Source organism: Dermacentor variabilis, chromosome 3 (assembly GCF_050947875.1).
Source record: "Dermacentor variabilis isolate Ectoservices chromosome 3, ASM5094787v1, whole genome shotgun sequence".
NCBI lineage: Eukaryota > Metazoa > Arthropoda > Arachnida > Ixodida > Ixodidae > Dermacentor > Dermacentor variabilis.
Window position 1 is genome coordinate 16,932,846 of NC_134570.1, and position 25,203 is coordinate 16,958,048.

General features: G+C 48.0%; 1 protein-coding gene across 4 annotated transcripts in view; it reads left to right on the top strand.

The window, feature by feature from the left end:
• LOC142575191 (cytospin-A-like) overlaps positions 1-25,203 on the top strand; it is a 148,229-nt gene that overhangs the window by 45,996 nt on the left and 77,030 nt on the right. For all 4 annotated transcript variants that reach the window (XM_075684317.1, XM_075684316.1, XM_075684315.1 and 1 more), the window contains 2 exons: positions 11,555-11,769; positions 19,132-19,336. In XM_075684317.1, the coding sequence (XP_075540432.1) occupies positions 11,555-11,769; positions 19,132-19,336 (420 nt within the window). The remainder of the gene's footprint in view (positions 1-11,554; positions 11,770-19,131; positions 19,337-25,203) is intronic.

Here is a 25,203-nt window from a genome sequence, read left to right on the forward strand (position 1 = left end):
GTTTGCAGGTAAAGCTGTACTGCTGGCCAATGCATGCTCCTTCTATTTTTCTAGCAGCCGTGGTTTGATGAGACATTACTGTTCTCTTGAGCCCCACAGAAAGATCTTATGTGAAACACATTCCGCATTGTAGCCCCACCCACAGAGAGCAAGTATAATGAATGTGTGAGCCAAGTTGTACAAACAGGGTTTGCACACCTCCTCGAAATTCTTGAAAACCCTTGGAATTTTGGAAAAGAGATTCAAGTTCCTTAAGAGAAAGCTTTAGCTCGGGTGCTCCTATCTAAATACATGTAAAAGGAGAATTCGTTTTTCTCGACAATCACTGCACCAAATTTGGCAAGGTATGTTGCATTTAAAAAAAAAAAAAGAAATTAAAATCTAGTGACTGTTGGTTCTGAATTTTTGATTAAGGTTGGCAATTTCTTATTAAAAAGTTGCAAAAATAGAAAACCTTTAGAAAACGAAACTATGAAGTTTACAACTCTGCAACTCTGCAATGAAAAATGATACCAAATTTACATGAATTGCATCTAATAGTACATCTAAAGCGGACAAAATTGATATGTTACACAGGAATCTCAAAAAATTCAGTACAGTAAAACCTTGTTAAACCGCACTTGCTTAACAGTAGTTTTGTTTTAAAAGTAAAGTCAAATTCCCGACTCAGTGGCCATTGAACATAATGTGTTTTGTATCCGCATAAATCGTACCAGCGTATTGCGTACGCGTTGGTTAAAACGTAGCGTTTCCACTTTTCATTGTGCAAGCACAACGGTGCGTCGTCTCCATCGGGCGGCTCGGCAGAACAACAAGCCTCAGAGATTGGAACAACGGCCTCTAAGCACCCTGTGTGTCTACGCGTGAAGCCACATCAACATCAACATCATTTCGGCGCCGTGCCAGAGAGCGTTCTTTATTCTATGTGAGAGCCAAGTTGGTTCTTTATTCTATGAGAGAGCATTGTGGCATCGTGCAAGCGAGGACTCCCGTCATGCCGAAGCTCGGATAAAAAAGACGGTGGGTGCTCAGCATAGAAGAAAAATTAGACATCGTCCGTGCTATCGAACGTGACACGAAGAAGTCGGCGCTGGCACGCGACAGGGATCTGCTGACGACAAGTAAAACAGCGCTAAACAACAGGACAAAAAGAGGGACACAGACACTAGCGCTGTTCGTCCTGTTGTTCAGCGCTGTTTTAACTGCTCGTCATCATGAACCAACCAGCTCAAATACGTACTCTTCTGCAGGGATCTGCTGTTGACTACGGTGTGCGTCATTTGGAATGCGAAGAGGTTGCTCAGCAGCGCTGCTGCGACCGCGAAGAGATATCGGCTATGAGGTTCGACATTTCGCCATCGTTGCCTCTGTTTTTGCCGAAGTGTGGACTAGCGACAGGGATGAGGACAACACGGAAAGCGACAGCATGGGCGATTCAGGCCCGACAGTGGCAGAAGCTGCGCCTTACGTCAGCCTCATGAATGCAATTGTTGGAGGCAAATGCGACGAGAACAGCACCCGGCAATGAAAAAGGCTCCCCAGGACTTTGGCAGCAATACCGCGCACGAGCACGGAAAATATGTAACGCCAACGAGGAATCTGCCATGCGAGTGTTTGCCGAGAAAAGGGGGCTGGCTGAAAAGCGTGCATGCAGCTTCCGTTAGTTTGAGGCCGCTGTCGTTGCTGCTAGGCCGCCATGGCAACAAACGAAAATAACACTTTTGTCGCGTGAAGTGAATAAATACTGCATGTTTTTTTCCCCTTTCATCGCACTCTGTCCGAGTTCCGTGTTCCGTTTTCGACAGGTAAGTGGGCGACCTGATGCTATTTTGGTTAAACAGTACTACCGTTTAGTACGTACTTTTTCCGAGCTGCAGCCAACTACGGTTTTACGAGGTTTCGCTGTAATGTGGAAATACAGCTTTTGCAGAACCATTGTACACAACATAACAAATTCACGTAAGATATAAAATGACATATCAAATTTGTTCACTTTCCATGATCTAGTAGATGCCATTTACAGAACTGTGATATCAGTTCTTGATGCAGAGCTATTAATTTGTAAACTTCATGCTTCTATACTTTTCACACTTTCGAATTTTTGAAAATCCTTTTAACAAAATTCATCCCTTAAAATGAAAATTCCACTTTCAGCAGTCACTAGAATGTAATTTTTCCTCTCAAATGCAACAAATTTCATTAAAATTGGTCCAGGTTATCTCAGAAAAACGTTTTTGAGTTTTACACGTATTTGAGTAAGTCCGGTCTAAGTTGGGCCTGATCTAAAGCTTCCTCTTAAAACTTTTTGAAAATAAATGTGTTCCTTGAATTTCTTGAAAACTGGGGTTGAGTCGTGACATTCAAAATAACAAACTCTGCATTGGGGCTATGCCCTGGACGCTGCCGATTTGGAAACAGTCCTAGATATTCTCATGTAGTAGTGATGCAAAAAAGAATGCAGCAACAATACTCTGAATGGTGAAACTAACTTTTATTGGGCGAACCTGTGCCCAGAAAAACTTGCTACACTTAAAGCACAATGTAGTGGCGAACACAGTAGGCAATTGTCGAAATCTGATCTGCCAGTCAAGTGCATCGGCTTTTATACGTGAGTCATCGAAGGTTCTAGAGCAATCGCTGGTGCCCGCGCGTCTTCCAGAAAGTTCTACACAATTCGCATCCCCCATGCAGTGAGATTATGCAAGCTTTGGGTGACAACAGAAAACGGATAGAAACATCGATAATATTCGAGAAACTTTCAATACATGTGGGCGCATCCTGTGCTGAGCAATAACATTTGTTAGAGGGTGAAAAGCAGTCACCTGGAAAAGATAAATACACGTGTCAATGCCCCCTCTCAAAAAGCATTATCCCGATGCTACAAACAAAAAGGAGAGCGAAAAACAAAAGGACACTTGTTAAGAAAAAGTAACAGAACAACAAAGAAACAAAGTCCAAAGTAACGCAGTCCAAGAAAGAAAGTCCAAAGTTCAGCTATGCAAAGTCCCAAAGTTTGTTAGCGCTAGTAGAACGGCCTAAGTCGCACAACACGGACCATTTCAGGTCGTGAGTGGTACCGCTGTGATAGCGAATGCCGTTTGGCACGACCTCATAATCGAGTGCCCCAATGTGTGGGATGATCTTGCAGGGTCCAAAATAGCATCGTAATAGTTTCTCACTGAGTCCTTGTCAGCGTATTGTGATCCAAACCCAAACACTGTCGCTGGGCTGGTACTCCACGTAGCACCGTCGAAGATTGTGGTGCCGGCTGTTGGTCCTTTGCTGGTTCTTGATGCGCAGGCGGGCAAGCTGTCGGGCTTCTTCAGCGTGTTGGAGATAGGTGGCGAAGTCAACATTTTCTTTGTTGGTGACGTGTGACATCATGGCGTCGAGAGTTGTCGTCGGGATCCTTCCGTAAGCCAGCTTAAACGGCGTGATCTGTGTTGTTTCTTGCACTGCTGTGTCGACATAGCAAAGACGACATATGGAAGACGGCATCCCATGTCTTGTGTTCAATGTCGATGTACATCGCTAACATGTTGGCGAGCGTCTTGTTTAGTCATCCCATTAGGGCATTCGTCTGCATATGGTGGGCAGTGGTCCTCCGGTGACTTCTCTGCAGGATGGTTTGAGTAAGCTCAGCAGTAAAAATCGTTCCTCTGTCAGTAATGAGAACTTTTGGTGCACCATGTTGCAACAGGATGTTCTCGACGAAAAATTTGGCTACTTCTACCGCACTACGTTTAGGCAGAGCTTTCGTTTTGGCATAGCAGGAAAGGTTGGTAAGGAGTCTGTGGCCATGACGATCTACTTGTTCCCAGATGTTGATGTCGGAAAGGGCCCCAGCAAATCCATCCCTATCTGCTGAAACAATCTGTAAGGGGGCTCGATTGGCTGTAGTAATCCCGCCGGCCTTGTCGGTGGTGTCTTGCGTCGCTGGCAGTCTCGACATGTCTTGATGTAACAGGCGATGTCAGTGCCTGACCGCCGACGTCATACTTTTCTTGTGTTCTTGCGAGCATACAGGAAAACCCCGAGATGCCCGGCTGTCTTACTATTGTGCAGTGCGTGCAGGACTTCTGATCGGAGTGTTGCGGGCATGACGAGAAGGTAGTTTGCGCGGGCTGACCAAAATTTTTCTACACGAGGACGTCCTTTCGTAAGAAAAACAAACCCAATCCACACTTAAATACCCTCGGAACAATGTCGGTCTTGCCTTGCAACTTTCAGCAAGGCTTCAGAGCTCTGGGTCCGCTCGCGGCTGTTTGGCAAAGTTGTCTGCACTTATTGTACCTGAAAAGGCATCCTCGTTTTGGCCATCATGGGGTGGCAGGTCCACGGGAGCGAGACAGGCAGTTGACATCAGAGTGTTTTCGGCCTGACTTGTAGATTTTTGCAGTCTGAGGCACCACCGCGCCAAGTGTTCTGGAGGGTCTTTTAAGTTGGCTAGCCAACACGTGTGATGGTCGCTGATGACATTGAATAGCCTGCCATATAGGCAACGGCGGAATTCTGCTGTAGCCTAAATGATGGCGAGGCATTCCTTTCCGGTTGTAGAATACCATATTCACTCGAATATAATGCGCATCTTTTTTCCGGTAAAACGGGTCCAAAAATTGCATGTGCCTTAGAATTGAGTACGACCCTAAATCCGCGTTACCATATCACCATCGGCATTCGAAAAATGGCCACCTCGTACGCACTTCTAGCCTAGCTGCCGTAGCTTCCTATATGTGCATACGTCCATGTTGTACATGTGACCAGGCTCTGGTGTAACCTAGTTTACCGCTTGCCTTCCAGTTTTCTGCGTTTATTCAATCAGCATGGAAGCGCCAACTGCGAAGACACTACGAGTCCAGCATGATGCCACATTTAAAAGGAAAGTTATGTGTGTGGAGACGGGCAGAAATCGGGCCGCATCATGTGCGGTCGGAGTTCTCAAAACTTGCGTGCAGGACTGGCGCAAACTGAAGGAGAATAGTTTTGCTAGCAAAGCAACAAGGAAGGGTTTCAGTGGACCGAAGCAGGGCCGCTTCACTGAAATAGAAGAGCTGCTCGCGGAATACGTGCAAGAGCAGCAAGCGGCACAGTGGCCTGTGACGGCCGATCTGCGCAAAGTATGGGCGATGCAGTTAGCCCCACAGAAAGGGCTAATGCGGAGTGACTTCAAAGTGAGCAGGTGCTGGCTATCAAATTTTACGAAAAGGCTTTTCTCTTTGAAGGCGGACAGGGATATGCCGAAAATTGCCCGAAGAATATGAAGAGAAATGGCACAGTTTCCAGCGGTACGTTCTGAAGTTGCGCCATAGAAATGGCTACCACTTCAGACAGATTGGAAATGCTGATCAGACGCCGCTCTACTTTGACATGCCTGCCACCACAACCGCTGAAAAGAAGGGGGCGAAGCAAGTGTGCATTTTGTCTTCCGGCCACGAGAAAACTAGTCCCCACAATACTTTGTTGCACTGCGGATGCCCCGTATCTTATCTTCAGGCAGAATACGTTCCTGAAAGGGATTGTGTTTCCGAGTGGCGTGAGTGTGCGTGCAAATGAAAGTGACCACGGGTTTGGTCGCTGACTAGATTGATAACGTTTGGTGGGAGAGACCTGGCGGCAGTTTGGGTCTGCGTGGGATGCTTGTGCTCGACGTGTTCAGGTGCCACCTTGACCAGTGCATCAAGGACAAGCTGGCTGCATGCAACACCGAACTTGTCGTGATACCCGGCGGCATGACATCGCAGCTCCTGCCACTCGATGTTTGTTTGAACAAGCCAGTGAAAGATAAAATTCGGGCGCTCCACACCGAATGGCTTGTCAGTGGCTGCCACGAATTGATGCCCGCCAATAAAATGAAGCGTGCCTTGCTGCAGGACTTGATGCATGGTGCACGATCCCGTATGCTATGTGCAACAAGGCCTTTAAAAAGTGCAGGGTTTCGAATGCCATGGATGGCATTGCGGATGAAATGCTTTTGTCTGTTGATAGCGATAAGGAGTTGTCTGATAGCGACGACGAGTGATATCTGTTGTCCCACACGACTCGTATCGGCGCAGTAAAAATCTTGGCGGCAAGGTACGCCGCTTTCCTTTGTGTTTTTATTCATCGCAACTTTAGTGTATTGGCAATAAATCTGTTTTTCCAAATGAGAGAAAATAGCATTTCTATTGAAAGCATGAAGTGTGCAGTATTATAATCTTTTTTTTGCTCATGGAAAATGGGTGTGCGTTACAATCGAGTAAATATGGTAATTGCCTTCCGCTTTTGACAGCGACTGGCTAGCGTAAGCTATCACCCGTTCAAGTCTGTCTTTCCTCTGGACTAGGATGGCATCGAGGCCTAGGCTACTGGCGTCAGTTTGGATTTCTGTATCTGCATCCTCGTCGGAGGGTGCAAGTACTGGTGGCAACTGCATGCGTCGTTTGAGTTCTTGAAAAGCGTCGGTCTCTGGTGTTTTCCACTTGAAGTCGACATCACATTAAGCGAGATGTGTCAGCGGTTCAGCAATGCGGGAAAGTCCTTGACAAAGCGCCTGCAGTAGGCACATGTGGCAAGGAATTTACGCACTGCCTTCTTGTCGATAGGCTGCTGGAACTTTGCGTTGGCAGTGTCAGGATTGGGGGCTCAATCTCATCACTCGTAACCTGTTGTCAAGATTGGAGTCCGGCATGAATTGGAAGGTAGCTGGCCCATGCCGTCGTCCAACTTATCCACGCTGAGGACGTTGATGAAGGGAAGGACTACTTCTCTTCGAGAATGAGGAATATGGGTTTATTTACAGTATCTACATCAGTCTAGCATGACTGCTCGAGAAAGAGGTCCTGAGCAGCCGCACAACAGCGCTTTTTAAGCACTTCGTGTTCCCTAGATCCCTAGGTGAGGCAAAATGTTCGACGGCATCGTAAACAAGCCGCCTCTCCGTGCGACGGTTTACACACACACGTACGCACTTTCACTGCACCCATAGCTGACCTTCGCAACGCGGCCGTCGTGTTGTCCATTGTCCTGCGTCCCCGTAGCCAGGTGGTCACGCCCGATGCAAGCCGGCGCCTCTAAATTCCAGAGCGGACCTCGCACAGTGGCCTCCGCCGCTGCCCATTGTCTGGCGTCTCGGTCGGCATGTGGGAAGGGGTCTCAGTAGATGTTCCCGTGGGCTCAGTAACAATGGTTGGTCCGCCGAGCCCGTTTAGTCACAATGGCGATGAGGTTAGAGTGTGACGGTGGCATTCCGAGACAAGGTTGCCGCTGCTGTCGCAATTGGCTGGGTAAACTTGCATCTCAGCAGGCCGTTCTTAACATCAGCTGTGTTATGCGGGTCGGGGCAGACTCCTGATTTACTGATGACGTGGTCCAGGAACAGAAGCACATCGTTAGCAAAGCGACACTTGTCCAGCTTCAGAGTGAGCCCTGATGACTTGGTCTCTAGTACTGTCACAAGCCACCTAAGGTGATCATTGAAATTTCCGGCTAAGACAACATCATCCAAGTGGACAAGGCAGGTCTGCCACTTTAACGCTTCTAACATCCATCACGCACTGAAATGTTGCAGGCATGGAGAACAGTCCAAATGCCATGACCTTGAACTCATAGAGGCTGTCTGGTGTGATGAAGGCGGTCTTTTCTCGATCCTTGTCGACTTCTATTTGCCAGTAGCCAGCCTTGGGATCCATCGATGAAAAGTATTTAGCATTGGAGAGCCGATGCAATGAAATGCGTCGTCTATCCACAGGAGGGGGTATATGTCTTTCTTCGTGATCTTGTTCAGTCGACGATAATTGATGCAGAAACGCAGTGTTCCGTCCTTTGTCTTCACCAAGACTACAGGAGATTTCTATAGGCTTTTTGACGACTGGATGATGTAGTCGTGCAGCATTTTGTCGACTTGTTGCCTTATAGCTTCACGTTCTCGTGTCGAAACTCCGTATGGGCTCTGGCAGAGTGGTCGAGCACACTCTTCTGTTATTATGCAATGCTTTGCAGCTGGTGTATCTCTAATCCTCGATGACGTTGAAAAGCATTCTTCGTGCCGTTGGAGAAGACTATTCAGCTGTTGCTACTTACCCATGGGGAGACTTGGTTTGATGTTGAAGTCTGATTCGGGAACTATGGTTGTCGAGGTAGATGCCGTAGAATCCAAACGCATTGCTGGTTTCCAGAATTTTCTCGATGTATGCGATCGTTGTGCCCTTGTTGAGGTGCTTGAACTCCTGGCTGAAGTTTGTCAGCAACACTTTCGTTTTTCCTCCGTGCAGCCGAGCGATCCCTCTTGCGATGTAAATTTCACGGTCAAGCTACTCTCGATGATACCTTCTACATCTGCAGGTGTTTTGGTGCCAATGGAAATGACAATGCTGGAGTGAAGCGGCATGCTCACTTCATCTTCGAGCACACTCAAAGCGTGGTGCCTACGGGAGCTCTCCGTCGGTATCGCTTGATCTTCAGACAGCATTATCCACTTCGACTTCAGGTCAGTGATTGCGCCGTGTCGGTTCAGAAAGTCCATGCCGAGAATGACATCTCGGGAACACTGTTAGAGGATAACGAAGGTGGCAGGGTAGGTTTGGTCATGAACGGTAATTCTTGCCATGCATATTCCAGCTACTGTTATGAGGTGTCCTCCAGCTGTCCAAATTTGATGGCTGTCCCATGCATTCATTTTCTTCAGCTTGGCAGCGAATAATCCACTGATGGTGGCATAGTCGGCTCCAGTGTCTTCAAGTGTGGTGACTTCATGGCCGTTGAGAAACATGTCGAGGTCTATGGTTCTTGGCCTTCTGTTGCAGTTAGGTCTTGGCGTCGGATCACGGCGGCAGCGTGTTGACCTGTGGCAGGTACATGGTGTCATCAGGTTGTCTTGCATTGGCGTACTCTTGGCTCCGATGCTTTGTCGAGATGGCATCGTGTCCTTACTGCGTTGTTGAAATGATCTTAAAGTGTCATCGGTGGATCTTCGTCATTTCGATGTACAGCAACTCCATTGTGCTACTTTTAGTTTTCTGGATAAGGGTTTATGGACTGGCCGTGGGTGGGGCCCAGCGCATGGTTGGCACTGCGGCGACAGGTAGCACCATGATGAAGGCAACGGGGACGGTCGTTGAGTACTCCGCTGAATGGCGGCGAGGCAGTGGGCGATGTCACAAGGGGCCGTCTGGCTGTGATGAAGGCGGTCTTTTCTCAATCCTTCTCGTCTACTCCTATTTGCCAGTATCCAGTTCCAAGCTGTGGACGTGGCGTGTTGACGGTGAACCTTCTCAGTGCCAAGTCGTGGTATGGGCATTGGCAGTACACAAGGCCAGCTTCTTCGCAGTGATAGCAGAGTAGGCAGTGGTCAGGGGCGCGACAAATGTCTGTATTCCTCACGTAGCTGGGCTGAGGGATGGGTGGGCATGCTGGTGGCGGTGGTGAACGACGTAATTGTGGCATTATAGGGCCCTGGCCCGGTCGCGGAGGACCTTGACGGCAGGCAAAGGTGGCGTCGGTCATCGTTTCCAGCTGGTGCTGTGGTAATTTTGGTTGCATCTCCAGAACTCCAAGTGATCACTGAATCTCTTCTTTGACGATGTTGGCGATTGAGGCCACTTGAGGCTGCGACGTTAAAAAGAGCTTTTGTATTTCCTCATGAAAGACTGCTCTGATGGTCTCCCGCAGGTCATTGCTGCCAAGTGCTTGAACGTCGGTGTAGTTTGCGGTCAGCGGTCGGCAATTATGTTGCCTTGTCCGCATATTGAGTGTATTCTCAATAGTCGTGGCCGCAGAAATAAATTTGGCAACAGTCTTAGGCGGTTGCGAATCAATCCGGTGAAAAGCTCCTGCTTCGAACTGTGCATCAGGAAGTGAAGTTTTTTCTCTCCCAACATGTCTGAGTCAGTGTGTCAGAAGAGGCGAGTCACCTCCTTCATAAAAATTGTGACGTTCTCGTTCGGCAGCTGCATGCAGGTTTCCAATAGACCTTGGGCTTGCTCTTTCCGCAAGATGCTTGTGAACGTCTGCAGGAAGCTGTTGCGGAACAGGTCCCATGTAGTCGAGGTTGATTCTCGGTTGTCGAACCACGTCCTGGTGGCCTGTTCTAAGGCGAAGTACACTTGCCGAAGCTTGTCGTTGGAGTTCCTGTTGTTGAATGCAGCGACCCTTCCATATGTTTCCAGCCAGTTATCCGGGTCTTCAAATGATGATCCACAGTAGGTTGGTGGCTCCTTGGGGCTGTTGCAGCATGATGGGGGATGCTGGGACTGCCATTGGCGTTGACTTGGCGACAATCTTCCTAGTCGTCTCAGGCAAAAGTCCATGTTCCGGGGTCAGCCCTTGCAGCCTGCAGCTACCTCGCTGGTTCTTGGCGACATTGTTGTTGTCTTCCGCGTTCAGGCTTGGGTCTCGGCTTTGTGTGGATGTCCAGTACATGAACGCAAAGCACCTCCACCAGATTTCGTGCAATAGTGACGGCAAAAAACACAGTAGCAATGCTTTGAAAGGCAAAAATAACTTTTATTGGGTGAACCAGTGCCCTCAAAAACAGGCTACACTCAAAGAGCGGCGACAGCAGCGAACACAGTCGGCGATTGTCGAAATCTGATCTGCTGGTCAATTGCGTCGGCTTTTATACATGAGTCATCGAAGGTTCCAAAGCAATCGCTGGTGCCTGTGTGTCTTACAGGAAATTCTACACAATTCGGATTGCCCATGTAATGAGATTACACAAGCTTCGGTGACAACAGAAAACGCTTAGAAACATCGATAACATTCGAGAAACTTTCAATACATGCGGGCGCATCCTGCGCTGAGCAATAACATTTGTTAGACGGTGAAAAGCGGCCGCCCGGTAAAAATAAACAAGCACACGTGTCAATGTTTTCTTTTGACAGTGTTGGTAAATGATTGGAATGTGGCATGTCTATAGTCACCAACGTCAAGCTTGTTTAAATCACCATCGTCATTGAGGAGCTAGACAATGCCAGATTAAGCATCCAAGCCATGCCATCATTTTGTTGTTTTGCTATGAAAAAATCATTCACACTACATTTACCATGGCTTCTTTTTTAAGGCTTAGGCTCTAGAAACGCCTGTCGAAAAGGCATTTTCAGCCATTTGCCTTTAACATGACAAACGTCTTTGGCTAAAGTCAGACACTTCAAACCATCATGCCAGAATGCGTTGACATTATTACAATGGGAAATTCAACTTAGGAAAGCGACTCAAAGAACTTGAAGCGTGTGTCAAACTCAGCAGCTGCCTAGGTGCAAGAAACTGCAGCTAGGAAAAAAGTGATTTCACTATTTTCTGTGTATTTATATAAAAAAGGTTTGTTCCCCCCCCCCCCCCCTTGAATTCGGTCCTTTGGCATCCTTGAATCGTCCTCATTATGCTCAAACTGTCTAATGTTCTGTATGAACCCTGTGCATAAAGCACACTTCAGAAGAGCATATTTCAGAAGACCACATTCTGAACACTTGATTGCACAATCGTTTTTCTTGCTTAGGATGAAGGCCAATTATTGAATGTGGTTGTACCTAGCATTATCTATCAAGAAACGATGCCACTCCCCCCCTTGGGCTACTTGCAGAAAGCGCATGAAGAGCAGACAGTGTTGCGTGGACAAGTGGAACAGCTTCAGGCATCGCTGGAAGGGGCCTCACGTGAAGCTCAGGACCACCAGCGAGACCTACAGGGCCTGGCTCATCGAGTTTCCCTGCTGCAGGCAGCACTTGAGGCATCCCAGTCCGCTTCTTCTTCCTCGTGCCCACAGGGGGAGGGTGATAATGCCACACCCATTCAAGAGTGAGTGCATGCCTGTGTGTGCACATGTGAATGAGTGCGTGTGCTGCCTTAGTATGTCTCTGTTGATCCTTGAGAGCAAAATAAGTGCAGGAAAAGGACTGTAGATGATAAATAGCACACAGGACAGGCGGCTCTTCACTGTGGCTCTTTGTCATCTGCTGCTTTTCCCCTCACAAGATGAATAGATGTCATTTCCACTCCATTTTTCTGTCTTCCTGTGTTTATTACTAGTTATATCTAGACAACCTACTGAGATTATGAAACTAAAAATTTGTCATAGTAGGTGCATGATGCAATTGAAACTCGATTGAACGAAGTGATGAGCATGCTCAAATTGTAGCTTAGCAACACCCAAAAAGCTACAGCAAGCTACCGCAAGAAGTTAGCCGCTAACCCACACCTGTGCGGGTAAAAAAATCGGCAAGGCTGGCCCAAATTTCTTGTGCATGAAACTGAAAGAAGGAAAAACAAATGCACGCAAGCACACATACGCACGCACACACACACACACACACACACACACACACACACACACACACACACACACACACACACACACACACACACACACACACACACACACACACACACACCTAAGTGTTCTGGAGAGAACTGCAAATTTAGCATGTTGCAGTCAAAAAAGTCGTTATCTTCACCTGCGTGCGCTTCACCAGCAGTGGGTGCACACACTTCTAGCCCACAAGTGCTTGCAATGCGTTCTCGGTGCCCTTCTGGGCTTCAGCACACTGCCTCAAGAGATTGACGACTGCAGAGTCCACTGTTCCATGCATGGGCACGGCGTGCAGCCTCTTCAAAATAAAGCTAGCGTCGTGACTAGATCACCCGGATGCTTTAACGCTATTGCATCAGAACGCATGCTCGAAGAAATACCTGTCTGCCAAAATGACAAAGAAATCATCGCTTTTTTACTAATTTATTTCAGGAAAAACTTTGTTATTGAGTTTGGTGGCCATGTTAGTTTCATAAATTCGATTTGATGACAACATTGAACCCTGTGAGTAACTACAGGGGAATGTAAATTTTTTCGTTATATCGGGAACTTCATAAAACTGGGTTTCGTTAGATTGAGTTTTAACTTTATTTAAGAATGAAGAATCTTGAAGCAAAAGGTATGATGTGTCAATAAATCATTGAAGGGCACTTGTCATTTGCTTTCTGTTTGTTTACATGAAACTTGAATTTAAAAAATAATGATAGGATCAGAATAATATGTATATTGATGCAGGTCTTTCTTTTTGTAGGTTTCATGCATTACTAAAGAATGCCCAATTTTCAGCTTGCATAACATAGCTTTTTTTAGCACAGTTCTTGTGACACCAGCTTGTCCAGGTGCTTGGTACAGGTTTAATGAGGTGTAGTGTTCCATCTGCCATTAGCCTATGACCACAGCATCTAACAAACTTTTTTCATTCTGGTTTTCATTCTCATTCACCAAAAACAGTTCAGTCCTGGTTCAAATCCGAAGCAAAATAATAACGGTTTGAGCCAGTTTGAACCGGTTCAAGTTCATTTGCATAGTCAAAGAAAAATTACAGAAAAACATCACAGATTTATTTCAAACAAAAACTTGATGCTGCTGCTAAGCTGCACTGAAAGATTACCTGTGTTCTTCAGGTTGCACATAGTTGCAAAAGAATCATGCAGATGCAACACCAATGCCAGAATCTATGTGAAGCAAAGCTTTTGCGATGCTAAATGAGACAGAGGAGTATACAGCATAGACTACTTATAATGTAAGTCGCTGGAGCTGGGAATTTTTGCACTGTAAGTAACTATGAGCTTACAGTTTTCTGCCTGGCTAGTGATTGTACACACGTGTACCCTTACAGAAGAACTGCTTCGTGACATAGCTTGAGCGTCACCTTTGCTTACATTAATCCCAGCAAAACTTGCATTAATGTTTTTTAGTGTGCTTTAATTTCACAGTGCTGAAATACTATGGGCAAAACACATATTCTATATATTTTAGACTTTCTTTGCTCATAGCATGAGTAAAATCCCAAATCATACCTTTTTCTTTTCTTTCTTTCTGCACCTTCAAAATTTTCCACAACATACATAAAGAGTATTCAGCTGTTTTTCGACTAATTGCTTTTGCTTTGGTTTTATTTAACACCCAGAAATAGGTTATGCTTTGGCTCAGTCGCTTTGGCATTTTGCTGCTGAGCATGAGGTCACGGCTTTGGTTCCTGGCTGCAGGACTGGTATAGTACTTGCCCTGTGAAACTGGCATGCCCTCCAATGTTCCAGGAACATGGCTGTTAAACAGGCAGTGTCATTCTGACTTTTATCATTGTTACCCTGAGACATGGTTTGTCAGCTTGTTTGGGAAAAAATTATGAATGCTTTGGGGGCATTGCACAAAGACTTAGTTTTTTTTTTTGCATTTATTTTACTTTCTTTTTGGGTGATAGAGATGATGCATGGTGTACATATATTGTACACAGTCTTGTATTTCTCCATGCTTTTATAGTTTATATGCATGTACAGTCAAGTGTCTTTAAAAGCTCATTGTATTACAGTAAACCCTAACTTACTCGAACTCTGATATCTCTAAATATTCATCATCATCATCATCATCATCATCAGCCTGCTTACGCAGGGCAAAGGTCTCGCTTACTTCTCCAACTACCCCGGTCATGCACTAATTGTGTCCATGTTGTCCCTGCAAACTTCTTAATCTCATCTGCCCACCTGACTTTCTGCCGCCTCCTGCTACGCTTCCCTCTCCTTGGAATCCAGTCCGTAACCCTTAATGACCATCGGTTATCTTCCTTCATCATTACATGTCCTGCCCATGCCCATTTCTTTTTCTTGATTTCAACTAAGATATCATTAACTTGCATTTGTTCCCTCACCCAATCTGGTCTTTTCTTATCCCTTAACGTTACACCCATCATTTTTCTTTCCATAGCTTGTTGCGTCGTGCTCAATTTAAGTAGAACCCTTTTCGTAAGCCTCCAGGTTTCTGCCCTGTACGTGAGTACTTGTAAGACACAGCTGGGGGGTTATACACTTTTCCCTTGAGGGATAATGGCAACCTGCTGTTCATGATCTGAGAATGCCTTCCAAACGCACCCCAGCCCATTCTTTTTCTTCTGATTATTTCAGTCTCATGATCTGGATCTGCGGTCACTACCTGTCCTAAGTAGATATATTCCCTTACCACTTCCAGTGCCTTGCTACCTATCGTAAACTGCTGTTCTCTTCTGAGACTGTGAAACATTGCTTTAGTTTTCTGCAGATTAATTTTTAGACCCATCCTTCTGCTTTGCCTCTCCAGGTCAGTGAGCATGCATTGCATTTGGTCCCCTGAGTTACTAAGCGCGGCAATATCATCAGTGAATCGCAAGTCTAAGGTGTCTAAGGTGTTCCTGATTCTATTTGCGATTACCTTTGTTAGTACTTTGTGGGCAATGGACAGTAAGCTGATCGGTCCATAATTTTTCAAGTCTTTGGCATCCCCTTTCTTATGGATTAGGATTATGTTAGCGTTCTTCCAAGATTCCGGTACGCTCTAAGTCATGAGGCATTGCGTATAGAGGGTGGGCAGTTTTTCTAGAACAATCTGCCCACCATCCTTCAACAAATCTGCTGTTACCTGATCCTCCCCAGCTGCCTTCCCCCTTTGCATAGCTCCCAAGGCTTTCTTTACTTCTTCCGGTGTTACTTGTGGGATTTCAATTTCCTCTAGACTATTCTCTCTTCCATTATCGTCGTGGGTGCCACTGGTGCTCTATAAACCTCTATAGAACTCCTCAGCCACTCATCCATATTAGTAATGATATTGCCGGCTTTGTCTCTTAACGCATACATCTCATTCTAGCCTATTCCTAGTTTCTTCTTCACTGCTTTTAGCCTTCCTCCGTTCCTGAGAGCATGTTCAATTCTATCCATATTATACTTCCTTATGTCAGCTATCTTACGCTTATTGATTAACTTGGAAAGTTCTGCCATTTCTATTCTAGCTGTAGCTCGAAATAGCTCGAAATATTGGCGAAGTGTAATTTTTTTTCTGGCTGTGGTGTCAACGGATGTGTTTCTACCTCTTATCTCAGGGGGGGGGGGGGGGGGGAATAACGTGCATGAGATGTGCATGTCATACTTTGTATATCTCGAAATCTTCATAACGGTACAACATATAACGATATATCGGTTATAACGATGAGTTGACTTCTGAGTATCAACTTATGCATTAGGGCTATGAGAAAAAAAAGCATACACAGGGAACCCTGCTTAGATGTCCCCCAGTTTTCGACGACTCTGGTTTTATGGCGGATTAGCGAAGTCCCGGCGAAGTCCCCATAGAAGCAATGCATTAAAAACCCCAGTTATCGACGCAATTTTACACCTGACCCGTCTTATACGACGACCCTCATGAAGCGCGGGACGGAACGGCGGACGAAAAAGTGCCGCGGGTCTCTTTCCTCGCTCCGTCCGCATGCACCCCACCATCAGCCGCCCACGACACCTGCTGTGCTGAAATAGTGCCTTTTCTTCTCCACAATCACTTTCTCCCTCTCTTCTCGGCGGCGTCGCCTCTCGTCACGTTGGGGAAGCGTTTCTCTCCTTCCAGTTTCCCAGCAGCAGATCACCGTCAAAGCAGCGTGGAGAGGCCTAGGTTTTGTGGGATTCTCACCCGTGCTCTTGGGACAAAGGAACGACAACACAGTAGTGCAAACATTCACAAGGGCATTTATTGCACCTTTCGTAGATCAATGCCTGCTAGCCGAGTTGATATCCCCAAAACATGCCGATGGGCGCGCGAAAAATCTAGAAGTCTGACTTACCGCGACCAGATAGCGAGCGAATACGTTCGCCTCATGCTGGACACCAATGCCTGGTCGTTCGTGTGTACACATTCACGCAAACAGTGGCGCATTTGAACGAGGCCTCGTGAGACGGGTCTTACAGAAACATGGATTGGCACACGCACGGAATGTCCACGCTGCTTGCTGATCCCCAGCCAAAGAGGAAGAGCCTTCTTCTTCCCACGCCCAAGTAACCCCGCTGTTAGGTGGCGTTAGCAGAGCCACACTTGCGCCATCTCTCGTACTGCGCTTCAACCAGACCGACTGCCGCGGGCATCAGGCCACGCGGCAAAGCCAGATTACAGGAGATGGGAGCTATGCAGGAAAACAACATATCAGGGGACGCGTGAGAGCCTTGCATCCCCATAGTTTATCTCACATGTTCTTTGTCGTAATCCTACTGACCAGCGTTCAGCAGAGGTTTTGAGTTGTGGGGAGCAACACTACGCACAATGTCCCGAAAGAGGACAGTTCTGTCGCTCAGCGATAAGCTGAGTATTATCGAGGAAGCGGAAAAGCGGTATGGAGCCACGAAAGCCAGCATTGCCCGGGACCTTAAGATACCTGAATCTTCACTTAAGACGATCCTGGCAAACAAATTGGAGATATTGCAGAATGCCAACAAGTTCGAGCTCAAGCGGAAAGCGGCAAAAGAAGGGCAGCATGAGAAGTTAGAAAAAGTTCTTGTCAAGTGGCTGCACCAAGCGCGGAGCTCTGCGATCAGCGTTGATGGCGCCATTCTAAAAGAAAAGGCAGACCTTGTGGCATTGCGTCTGGGCATTGACGACTTTCAGGCATCAAACCGGTGGCTGGATCACTTTAAGAAACGAAGCAGGATTGTGGACAGCCGCTCTTGCGGAGAAAGCACTTCCGTGGACGTTTTGACGGTGAACGAAAGATGGGGTCTCTGCCGGAGGTGATTGCTGCATACAAGACCTGCGACGTTTTCAACGCCGATGAGAGCAATATTTTTTACCGTATGCAGCCCGAGCAAACCCTTGCATTTAAGGTTGACAGCTGTCATGGTGGCGAAAAGAGAAGCGAATCGTGCCTGCGCTTCCTTTCTACACTCTCCCTCTCTCCCTCGGCGAGCAGGGAAATGTGCCGCGGAAGCAGCGGTAGGTGCCCTGACAAAGTGCAAAGCTGTGCCACTTGAGACGAAGCTGCAAATTTTGCAAGACTGAAAGTACCAGCTCGCGTAGTCAATGATATAGACTATTCTGAAAACCGCAAGCACTACGGTCATGAACGCTAGAACCAGTGACCATGCTGATGAACGGATACAGCGGGATTTGTGCACCAGGCCGAAACCATCATGTGGGAAACCACCATGATAGATCAACTCGATAAAAAGTGGTTCAGAGCCCCTTTAACAAGGGTTTATGGTATTTGATCATCATCCTCCTTTGCCCCTTCCTCTACCCCTGTATGGAGTGACAGCCCAGAGGCATACTCATTAAATGGAATTCAGGATAAACACCATATAAGTTTAGACTAATCATTTTTTTTCAGAACACTCATCTTAATTTTTACCAGAAGCAGTCACTTGAAGAGAAAATGAACTCCAGCTAAGTACGGTACTTGAATTTCATGCCAAAATCCCACTGCCGGTATGTCAGTGTGACGTCATGGATTTCAAAGCATTTTCTTGTGTTAGGGCTGTTGCGGCATAGTAAAGGTTCTGTAAACTTGCTAAGTTCAGTCTTTGGCTCCTTTATTCGTGACTACAACTAAGTGCTTGCCCTCTAGCAGCCGCGCCGAGAATTATCTGATTTAGATTCAGCTGCAAATTCTCACATTATAGGGTGCGCTGCAACATTGCCTTGTAAATCTCACATCATCGTGATGCTGCTGTGCACAAGCCCGAAAAAAGAAAAAAATGGATGTCAAAAAATTATGCTGTGTTCCATTATGGTGTGTCACCACAATGGAAAGACAGCAGATGCATCATTTGAAATAACTCACTTGAAAGGCTCTGTCTTTAAATAAGACTGATACGGCTTGCTCCAGGCTGGACGTTTACACTTACAGCGCAACAATTTCCATGGTTTTGTCACTGAAATCCTTGAAGCTGATCAAAATGAGGTAATCGGCAGCAACGACCCTTTTGGCTTTGGCAAAATACCTCGATTCTATGCCACAAACGAGAAACTTGAGCGCAGTACTAAGTGAAAGAGCTGCCATGAACCTGGATGTCATAGCCATCTTTGTTTATTTAGACAGTATTGCCAGCACAAGTTATGGATTCTGGAGTTGCCAATAGTACAATGTAGTCCATCTTTACCAATAAAAAATGCACTAAGCCTGAGCAGATGCCATTGAAATTCATGTGATCACAGGGAGCCCGTGTGGAAATCTTAAGCTGCTGTCTTTCAGTTTTGCACCTTTTCTGGCTTACCCTGCCTCCCTTCATAGTGGGAGGGGCATTTTTGGTACCGTAGATAATTTTTCTCTTTAATGTCTCATTACCCTTTCCTCTGATGCCACAGCTTTGTTGACAGTGCCCCTTTGTGAATTTCCTCTCTGGCAGTGGTGCAGCAGAGGCCTCCCCTGTCTGTTGTGTGGTGGACAGCAGCCAGCTGAGTCATCGTGCCAGGCAGCAGCAGGAAGAGGAAGAGGAGCGGAAGCGGGAGGAGGCCTTGCAGGAGCAGCTGGCTGTGGCTCAGCGGGAGGCTGCCCGTCTCTCACAGCTGCTGGCAGAGGTGCAGGAGGAGACACAGGCCACCCATGCTCAGGTGGGCCTGCTCACTGACCTATGATTTGAAAGTGGTAGCTCTCAGCTACTTCCCTGAATTTTTTTGGTTGGCAGTCAATCTAACACGTAGCACTTAACGAGAGAAAGGAAGAGGCAGAGAAATAAGCACAGGTGTGGAGGAGGAGACGAGGGGAATGCATGTGATTGGTCAGCTCAAGGCAGGGATTTTATGTGCTTAGCAGTAGGAGGTACTTCATGGTCAAAGGAACACATGAGAGAGGGAGAGAATTTATTTGAAAGAAGGCAAAGAGTCTGGCCTGAGCTAGCATGCTTTAGCCTGCTACTCTGCACAGGGGAAGGGGGAACAGGGGCATAAATGTGTGATGAGGGATGATGATGAAATAGAAAGAGGGGTGCACAATGGGGAAAGCAAGTTCAACATTCTGATGATAAACATTCAGAAATGTCATCCATGAAGCCACTGCCGGGTTCCATATCTTGTCTGTAGTCACTACTTCCAATTAACCTTCAGATAAAGGAGCTAAGTTGAAGCTGGTGTGTGGTCCTCCCCTGCGTGAGCAGCACAGGCACCAAGCAAGCTTTACATCATGTGAGAAACACTACAGAATAACTGGGAAGCTATCGCTGACTGACAGTCTTTTATAGTTTCTGCCAAAATGTTTGTTTATGAGAGTGCACTACCACCATGGCAAGTGCCTGTTTCTTTTCTGTTTCTTGCACATTCATTTCCACATTTCCTTCTCTGCATTGCCTGTCTTGCTTTCGCCTGTGCTGCTGATGTTCTTTGTTGAGAAACATGCTCACTGCCTCATTTATCCGTGGGATTTTCTTGCAGCCACGTTATGACATATGTCATCCCATGCAGCTGCACTATGACTTTCTTTTTAAATTGTTCTGATAGGTGTGGTGGGCGTGTATTACAGCTTGTATCTGAGCGCATTTCACGTAGCATGCTCCCAATTTACTCTGCACTGACAATAGACAATGAAGGGTTGAGTCTGGCATCTCACAGGTGTGTCTTCACTGCTGTGTATCGTCCCCCTGGTGATGACATTGGGAACTTTTTCATGTTATTGGAAGCATTGTTGTGCTTTGTGCGCATAAATGACGACTTATCAAAGGCATGATTTCAGTATTAACCTTTTATCACGGAGAAAGAATAATTTAGGAGGTGCAACTCAGCTCCTTCCCGCGTCTTCATAATGTCGTGCAGGAGCATGGTGGCGGACATCATGACAGCGCCTCCTACCGAATGGCAGACGCTGGGCGTATGTTCATGTGTCGGTTTGTCAAAGCTATCGAAGCGATGCAGAGGATGCATTAGATTCAAGATACAGTCAAATCTCGATATAATGAATTGCGCGGGACCGCCGAAAATCGCTCGGTATTTTGAAAGATTGTTGTTATGAAAAACTTGCAGTTATAAGCCAGTGGACAAACCTAGGAATGAAAATGACGTACTTTGGCAGTAGACGCGTGTGCAGACAAGCGTCTACTTGTTTCACTCATTTCAAAACTGCTTTATTTGAAGAAAGGGATTTTCTTCGGGCGCATGCAGCATGCACGGCTGATTGGGAACGCGCCTACATCTTCCACTTTGTGCAATACCTCATCAGGTGCGCCATTGCACCGAGCAATGAAAGTGCGGACTTTGTTCATGTGCACTAAAATATCAATGTTCGACACGATCTCATCATCTGTGTTCGGTGACCCACAGTCTTCTTTCGGGTTGTCATCGTCACTGGAGACGTCATGAGTGCAGTTAACAAACTCTTCGGTTGTCAGGTCCGCCGCCATTAGTGCTGCGCTGTCGCTTTCCACGTAGTCGTTGAAGGAAGAGACGGCGGGCAGCAGTTCCGCAACCACGGTCCACAGGTCTCCTGAGTTGTTGGTCACCTCCAGGTCATTTTTAAGCTGCACAGGCGCTTTGACAAGTCCTGCTAGCAACAGTGACGAGGACGACACGGAAAGTGACAGCACGGGTGATTCAGGCCCAACAGTGGCAGAAGCTGCGTGTTACGTTGGCCTCATGAATGCAATGGTAGCGACGAGAACAGCAACCCCGAATGAAAAATGCGTCCCACAACTTCTGCAGCGCTACCGCGCGCGTGCACGGAGAGTACAAAACGCCAACGAGGAATCTGCCGCACGACTGTTTCTCAAGAAGAGGGGGCTGGCTGAAAAGCTGGCTCACAGCTTCAGCAAGTTTGAGGCCGCTGTTGTCGCTGCTAGGCTGCCGCGGCATCAAACGAAAATACCACTTTTGTCGTGTGAAGTGAATAAATACTGCATGTTTTTTTCCCCTTTCATCACACTCTCTCCGAGTTCCGTTTATGACAGGTAAGTGGGTGACCTCAGGCTATTTTGGTTAAGCAGTACTGCCGTTTAGTACATACTTTTTCCAAGCTCCGGCCAACTACGGTTTAACGAGGTTTCACAGTACAATGTGCTCTCGCTAAGCTGGCCGAATCGTCATGAGACAGGGACCGACTAGTACCACAGGAGCAACATTGACTTTCTTGGCTGACCAAGGATGACTGCGCCTTGTGGGGATGCGTGACTCTCACGCCTCCCCTGAGATCTAGTTTTCCCGCATGGCTCGTCTCCTGCAGGGCGGCTTCGCCCGCCGCGTAGCCTGGCGCCTGCGGCGGTTTGAGTGGTACAAGCGCGGTGCGAGAGATGGCGCGAGCGTCGCGCCGCTGCGGGGTTACTCGGGCGTCGGGAGACAAGGCGCTCGGGCTGTTGAGTTCGAGACAGCAAGCGGGACGGTCGTGCCGCACGTGCAGCGACCTTGTTCCCCGGCGGGTCGGGTCGACGCGCGGCGTGGACGTCCCGCGCGCGCGCGTGGCGACCCATGCTTCTGCGAGACCGCCTCGCGTGGCCGCCCTCGAACGCGCCACGATTCGCGTGACCATACACGCGAACGACCAGGCCTTGGGATCCAGCATGGGGCGAACATATTCGCTCGCTTCCGGTCGCGGTGAGTCAGACTTCTAGATTTGTCGCGCGCCCATCGGCATGTTTTGTGGATAGCAGCTCGGCTAGCAGGCACTGATCTATGAAAGGTGCAATAAATGCCCTTGTGATTGTTTGCACTACTGTGTTGTCGTTCCTTTGTCCCAAGAGTACGGGTGTGAGAGACCCCTCGTCTGGCTGCCCAACGTGGGGCTCTTGGGGCATCGGACGATAGCTTTAACAGTTTGCTTCGTTCGAGACCTTTGTTTGAACCGAAGCGTAGGCCTAGCGTGAATTTTGATCGCTAGCGTCGGCGGCGTGCTTTCTTGAGCGAGGTGATGGTGGCTGTAGTGTGTTTGAACATGTCAACATGCTAAGCCTTTTCGCAAGTGTTTTTTTTTAAATGGCATTCGTCGGTACGAGAGCCACGTGGTCTGCATCCTGGGAGAGCGAGGCTCAGCGCCCGCGGAGCAGTGGCAAGCCTGAAGCGAGTGAGTACGGAAGCCTCGTGGGTGGTCCGAATTTCTCATGTAAATAGCTTCTCCTATCTCTTTGACTCTGATGAAGTCGCGGCTCTGGGAGCCGGGTGGCCGCGGGCCACGGGTGCCACTACGGGCTGACTGGTATTGCGGCCTGGCACCGGGCGCTCCGACACCGTCTGGGACGGTGGGCGCCGTCAACTCGGATGCTACGTGCACCGAGCGGAGTAGGACCACCTCACAGAGCTAACGTCTCCTCGCGGCTGCCTGTTTTGCGCTCATTTTGGGTGTTGTTTTTGGATGCCGGTTGTTGTCAGTGTAGCGACGCTTTAGGCCTAAGGCTTTACGAAGCTGCCTGTCGCACGTGGAGGGACACAACCTGGTGGACCGTGGCGTTGAGGTGTTGCAATTCGCTTCCCTCATTCTATTTAGCCTCACACGAATTGAAATTACTCGTTCGACTCAAGAAAGCGAGCTTCGTTCACGTGAACTTAGCATCTGAGTAGCTGCCCCATCTTTGCTAGCCGAGTTGAACATCGTACCACGTGGGCGATGCGCATGCAGAATTCCTCTCCCTTGCACTACTTTAGTGTTTGCCGAGTGTGTTGAGTTTACGCAGCGTGATTGGAGTCACCCCTGGTTTGCCGTCACCTGCACATCGTCTGCGCTGCTGCCCCGGATTACGATCGAGCCACCCCGGGCGATGGCGATGCTGTGGCCAGTTCGGCGCGGCGACTTCGGCGGCCTCCTGTATACAGCTCACAACCCTCGGCGGTGGACAAAAGAGCCGGCGGTCACCGACAGCTACGGCGGCTCTTCCCAGCAGGGCGCGTCGGCACGAGCGACGCTTGTTCGTACCGACTGCTGCGTCGTCGTCTCCGGAGTCCTGGCCTGGAATCTTGCCGTCGAGTTTGCAAAGCTGCTGCTGTGACCGGCGGACGCCAGCGGTGCACCCAAGGACAATGTCGGCTCGCATGTTATGGACAGCGTGCGGACATTTCTTCGGCGCGACCACTGTTTAATGTTCTACCTTGTTTGCGAAGCACAGTTTGATGTTAGACCGTGTCACATGTCTCGCCGGAATATGTAGCGATTTAAGGTTGGGGGGATGTGGGGATGCGTGACTCTCACGCCTCCCCTGAGATCTAGTTTTCCCGCATGGCTCGTCTCCTGCAGGGTGGCTTCGCCCGCCGCGTGGCCTGGCGCCCGCGGCGGTTGGAGTGGTACAAGCGCGGTGCGAGAGATGGCGCGAGCGTCGCGCAGCTGCGGGGTTACTCGGGCGTCGGGAGACAAGGCGCTCGGGCTGTTGAGTTCGAGACAGCAAGCGGGACGGTCGTGCCGCACGTGCAGCGACCTTGTTCCCCGGCGGGTCGACGCGCGGCGTGGACGTCCCGCGCGCGCGCGCGGCGACCCATGCTTCTGCGAGACCGCCTCGCGTGGCCGCCCTCGAACGCGCCACGATTCGCGTGACCATACACGCGAACGACCAGGCCTTGGGATCCAGCATGGGGCGAACATATTCGCTCGCTTCCGGTCGCGGTGAGTCAGACTTCTAGATTTGTTGCGCGCCCATCGGCATGTTTTGTGGATAGCAGCTCGGCTAGCAGGCACTGATCTATGAAAGGTGCAATAAATGCCCTTGTGATTGTTTGCACTACTGTGTTGTCGTTCCTTTGTCCCAAGAGCACGGGTGTGAGAGGACCCCACAGCCTTCAAGATCAGCGTAGTATTTACACTGGTCAGTTATATATCCTCGCTTTCTATAGCTCTGGCCTGTTCTCGCAGGCATTCAAGATCATTTGGAGCTTTGAAAGTTTTAGCGTTTTCCAGACATGGCTTGTATTTGCTGTTACAGTTTGGGACGAAGCATTGACGCTCCATTTTCAATTATCGGTGAACACATTTTCAATAATCGGTGAACACATACACAGTGAACACTTACATCGTAGAGGAGCAGTGGCAGAACTTCAGAAGCTGCGATGGGATTATTCTGAATGCTCGAAGTGAGTGGCAGACTCTGCTCTACTCTGCTGTTCCGTCTGCAAACGTTAACCCAAACATGCTGCATAAAAATAATGAAATTTTGTATCCCCGCACAATAGCTAGGTATCGTATACTCTGATTGGCACTTTTTTATGGCGCATGATAATAAAGTAGAACAAATTCTCATTTTTCATTACATAAAAAAAAATTAAAAAGCATGAAGTGCAGTTTTCTATACGTGCAAGGTTGCTGATTGCGCATTCTATATGCGCCTGGCCACAATTGCAGATTGTTTGAGCTTTCAAATGCACTAGTTTCTTGCTCTTATTACTGCATAAAAAGCATGTGATCGTAAATGTAAATCTTGAAAGAAATATTTACACTAAAATGGCCTACAGGTCTTCTATTCCTTGAAGGCAAACCGCGCAGACGCAAAACCTTTATGGTGGCATCCGACAACCCAACGCAA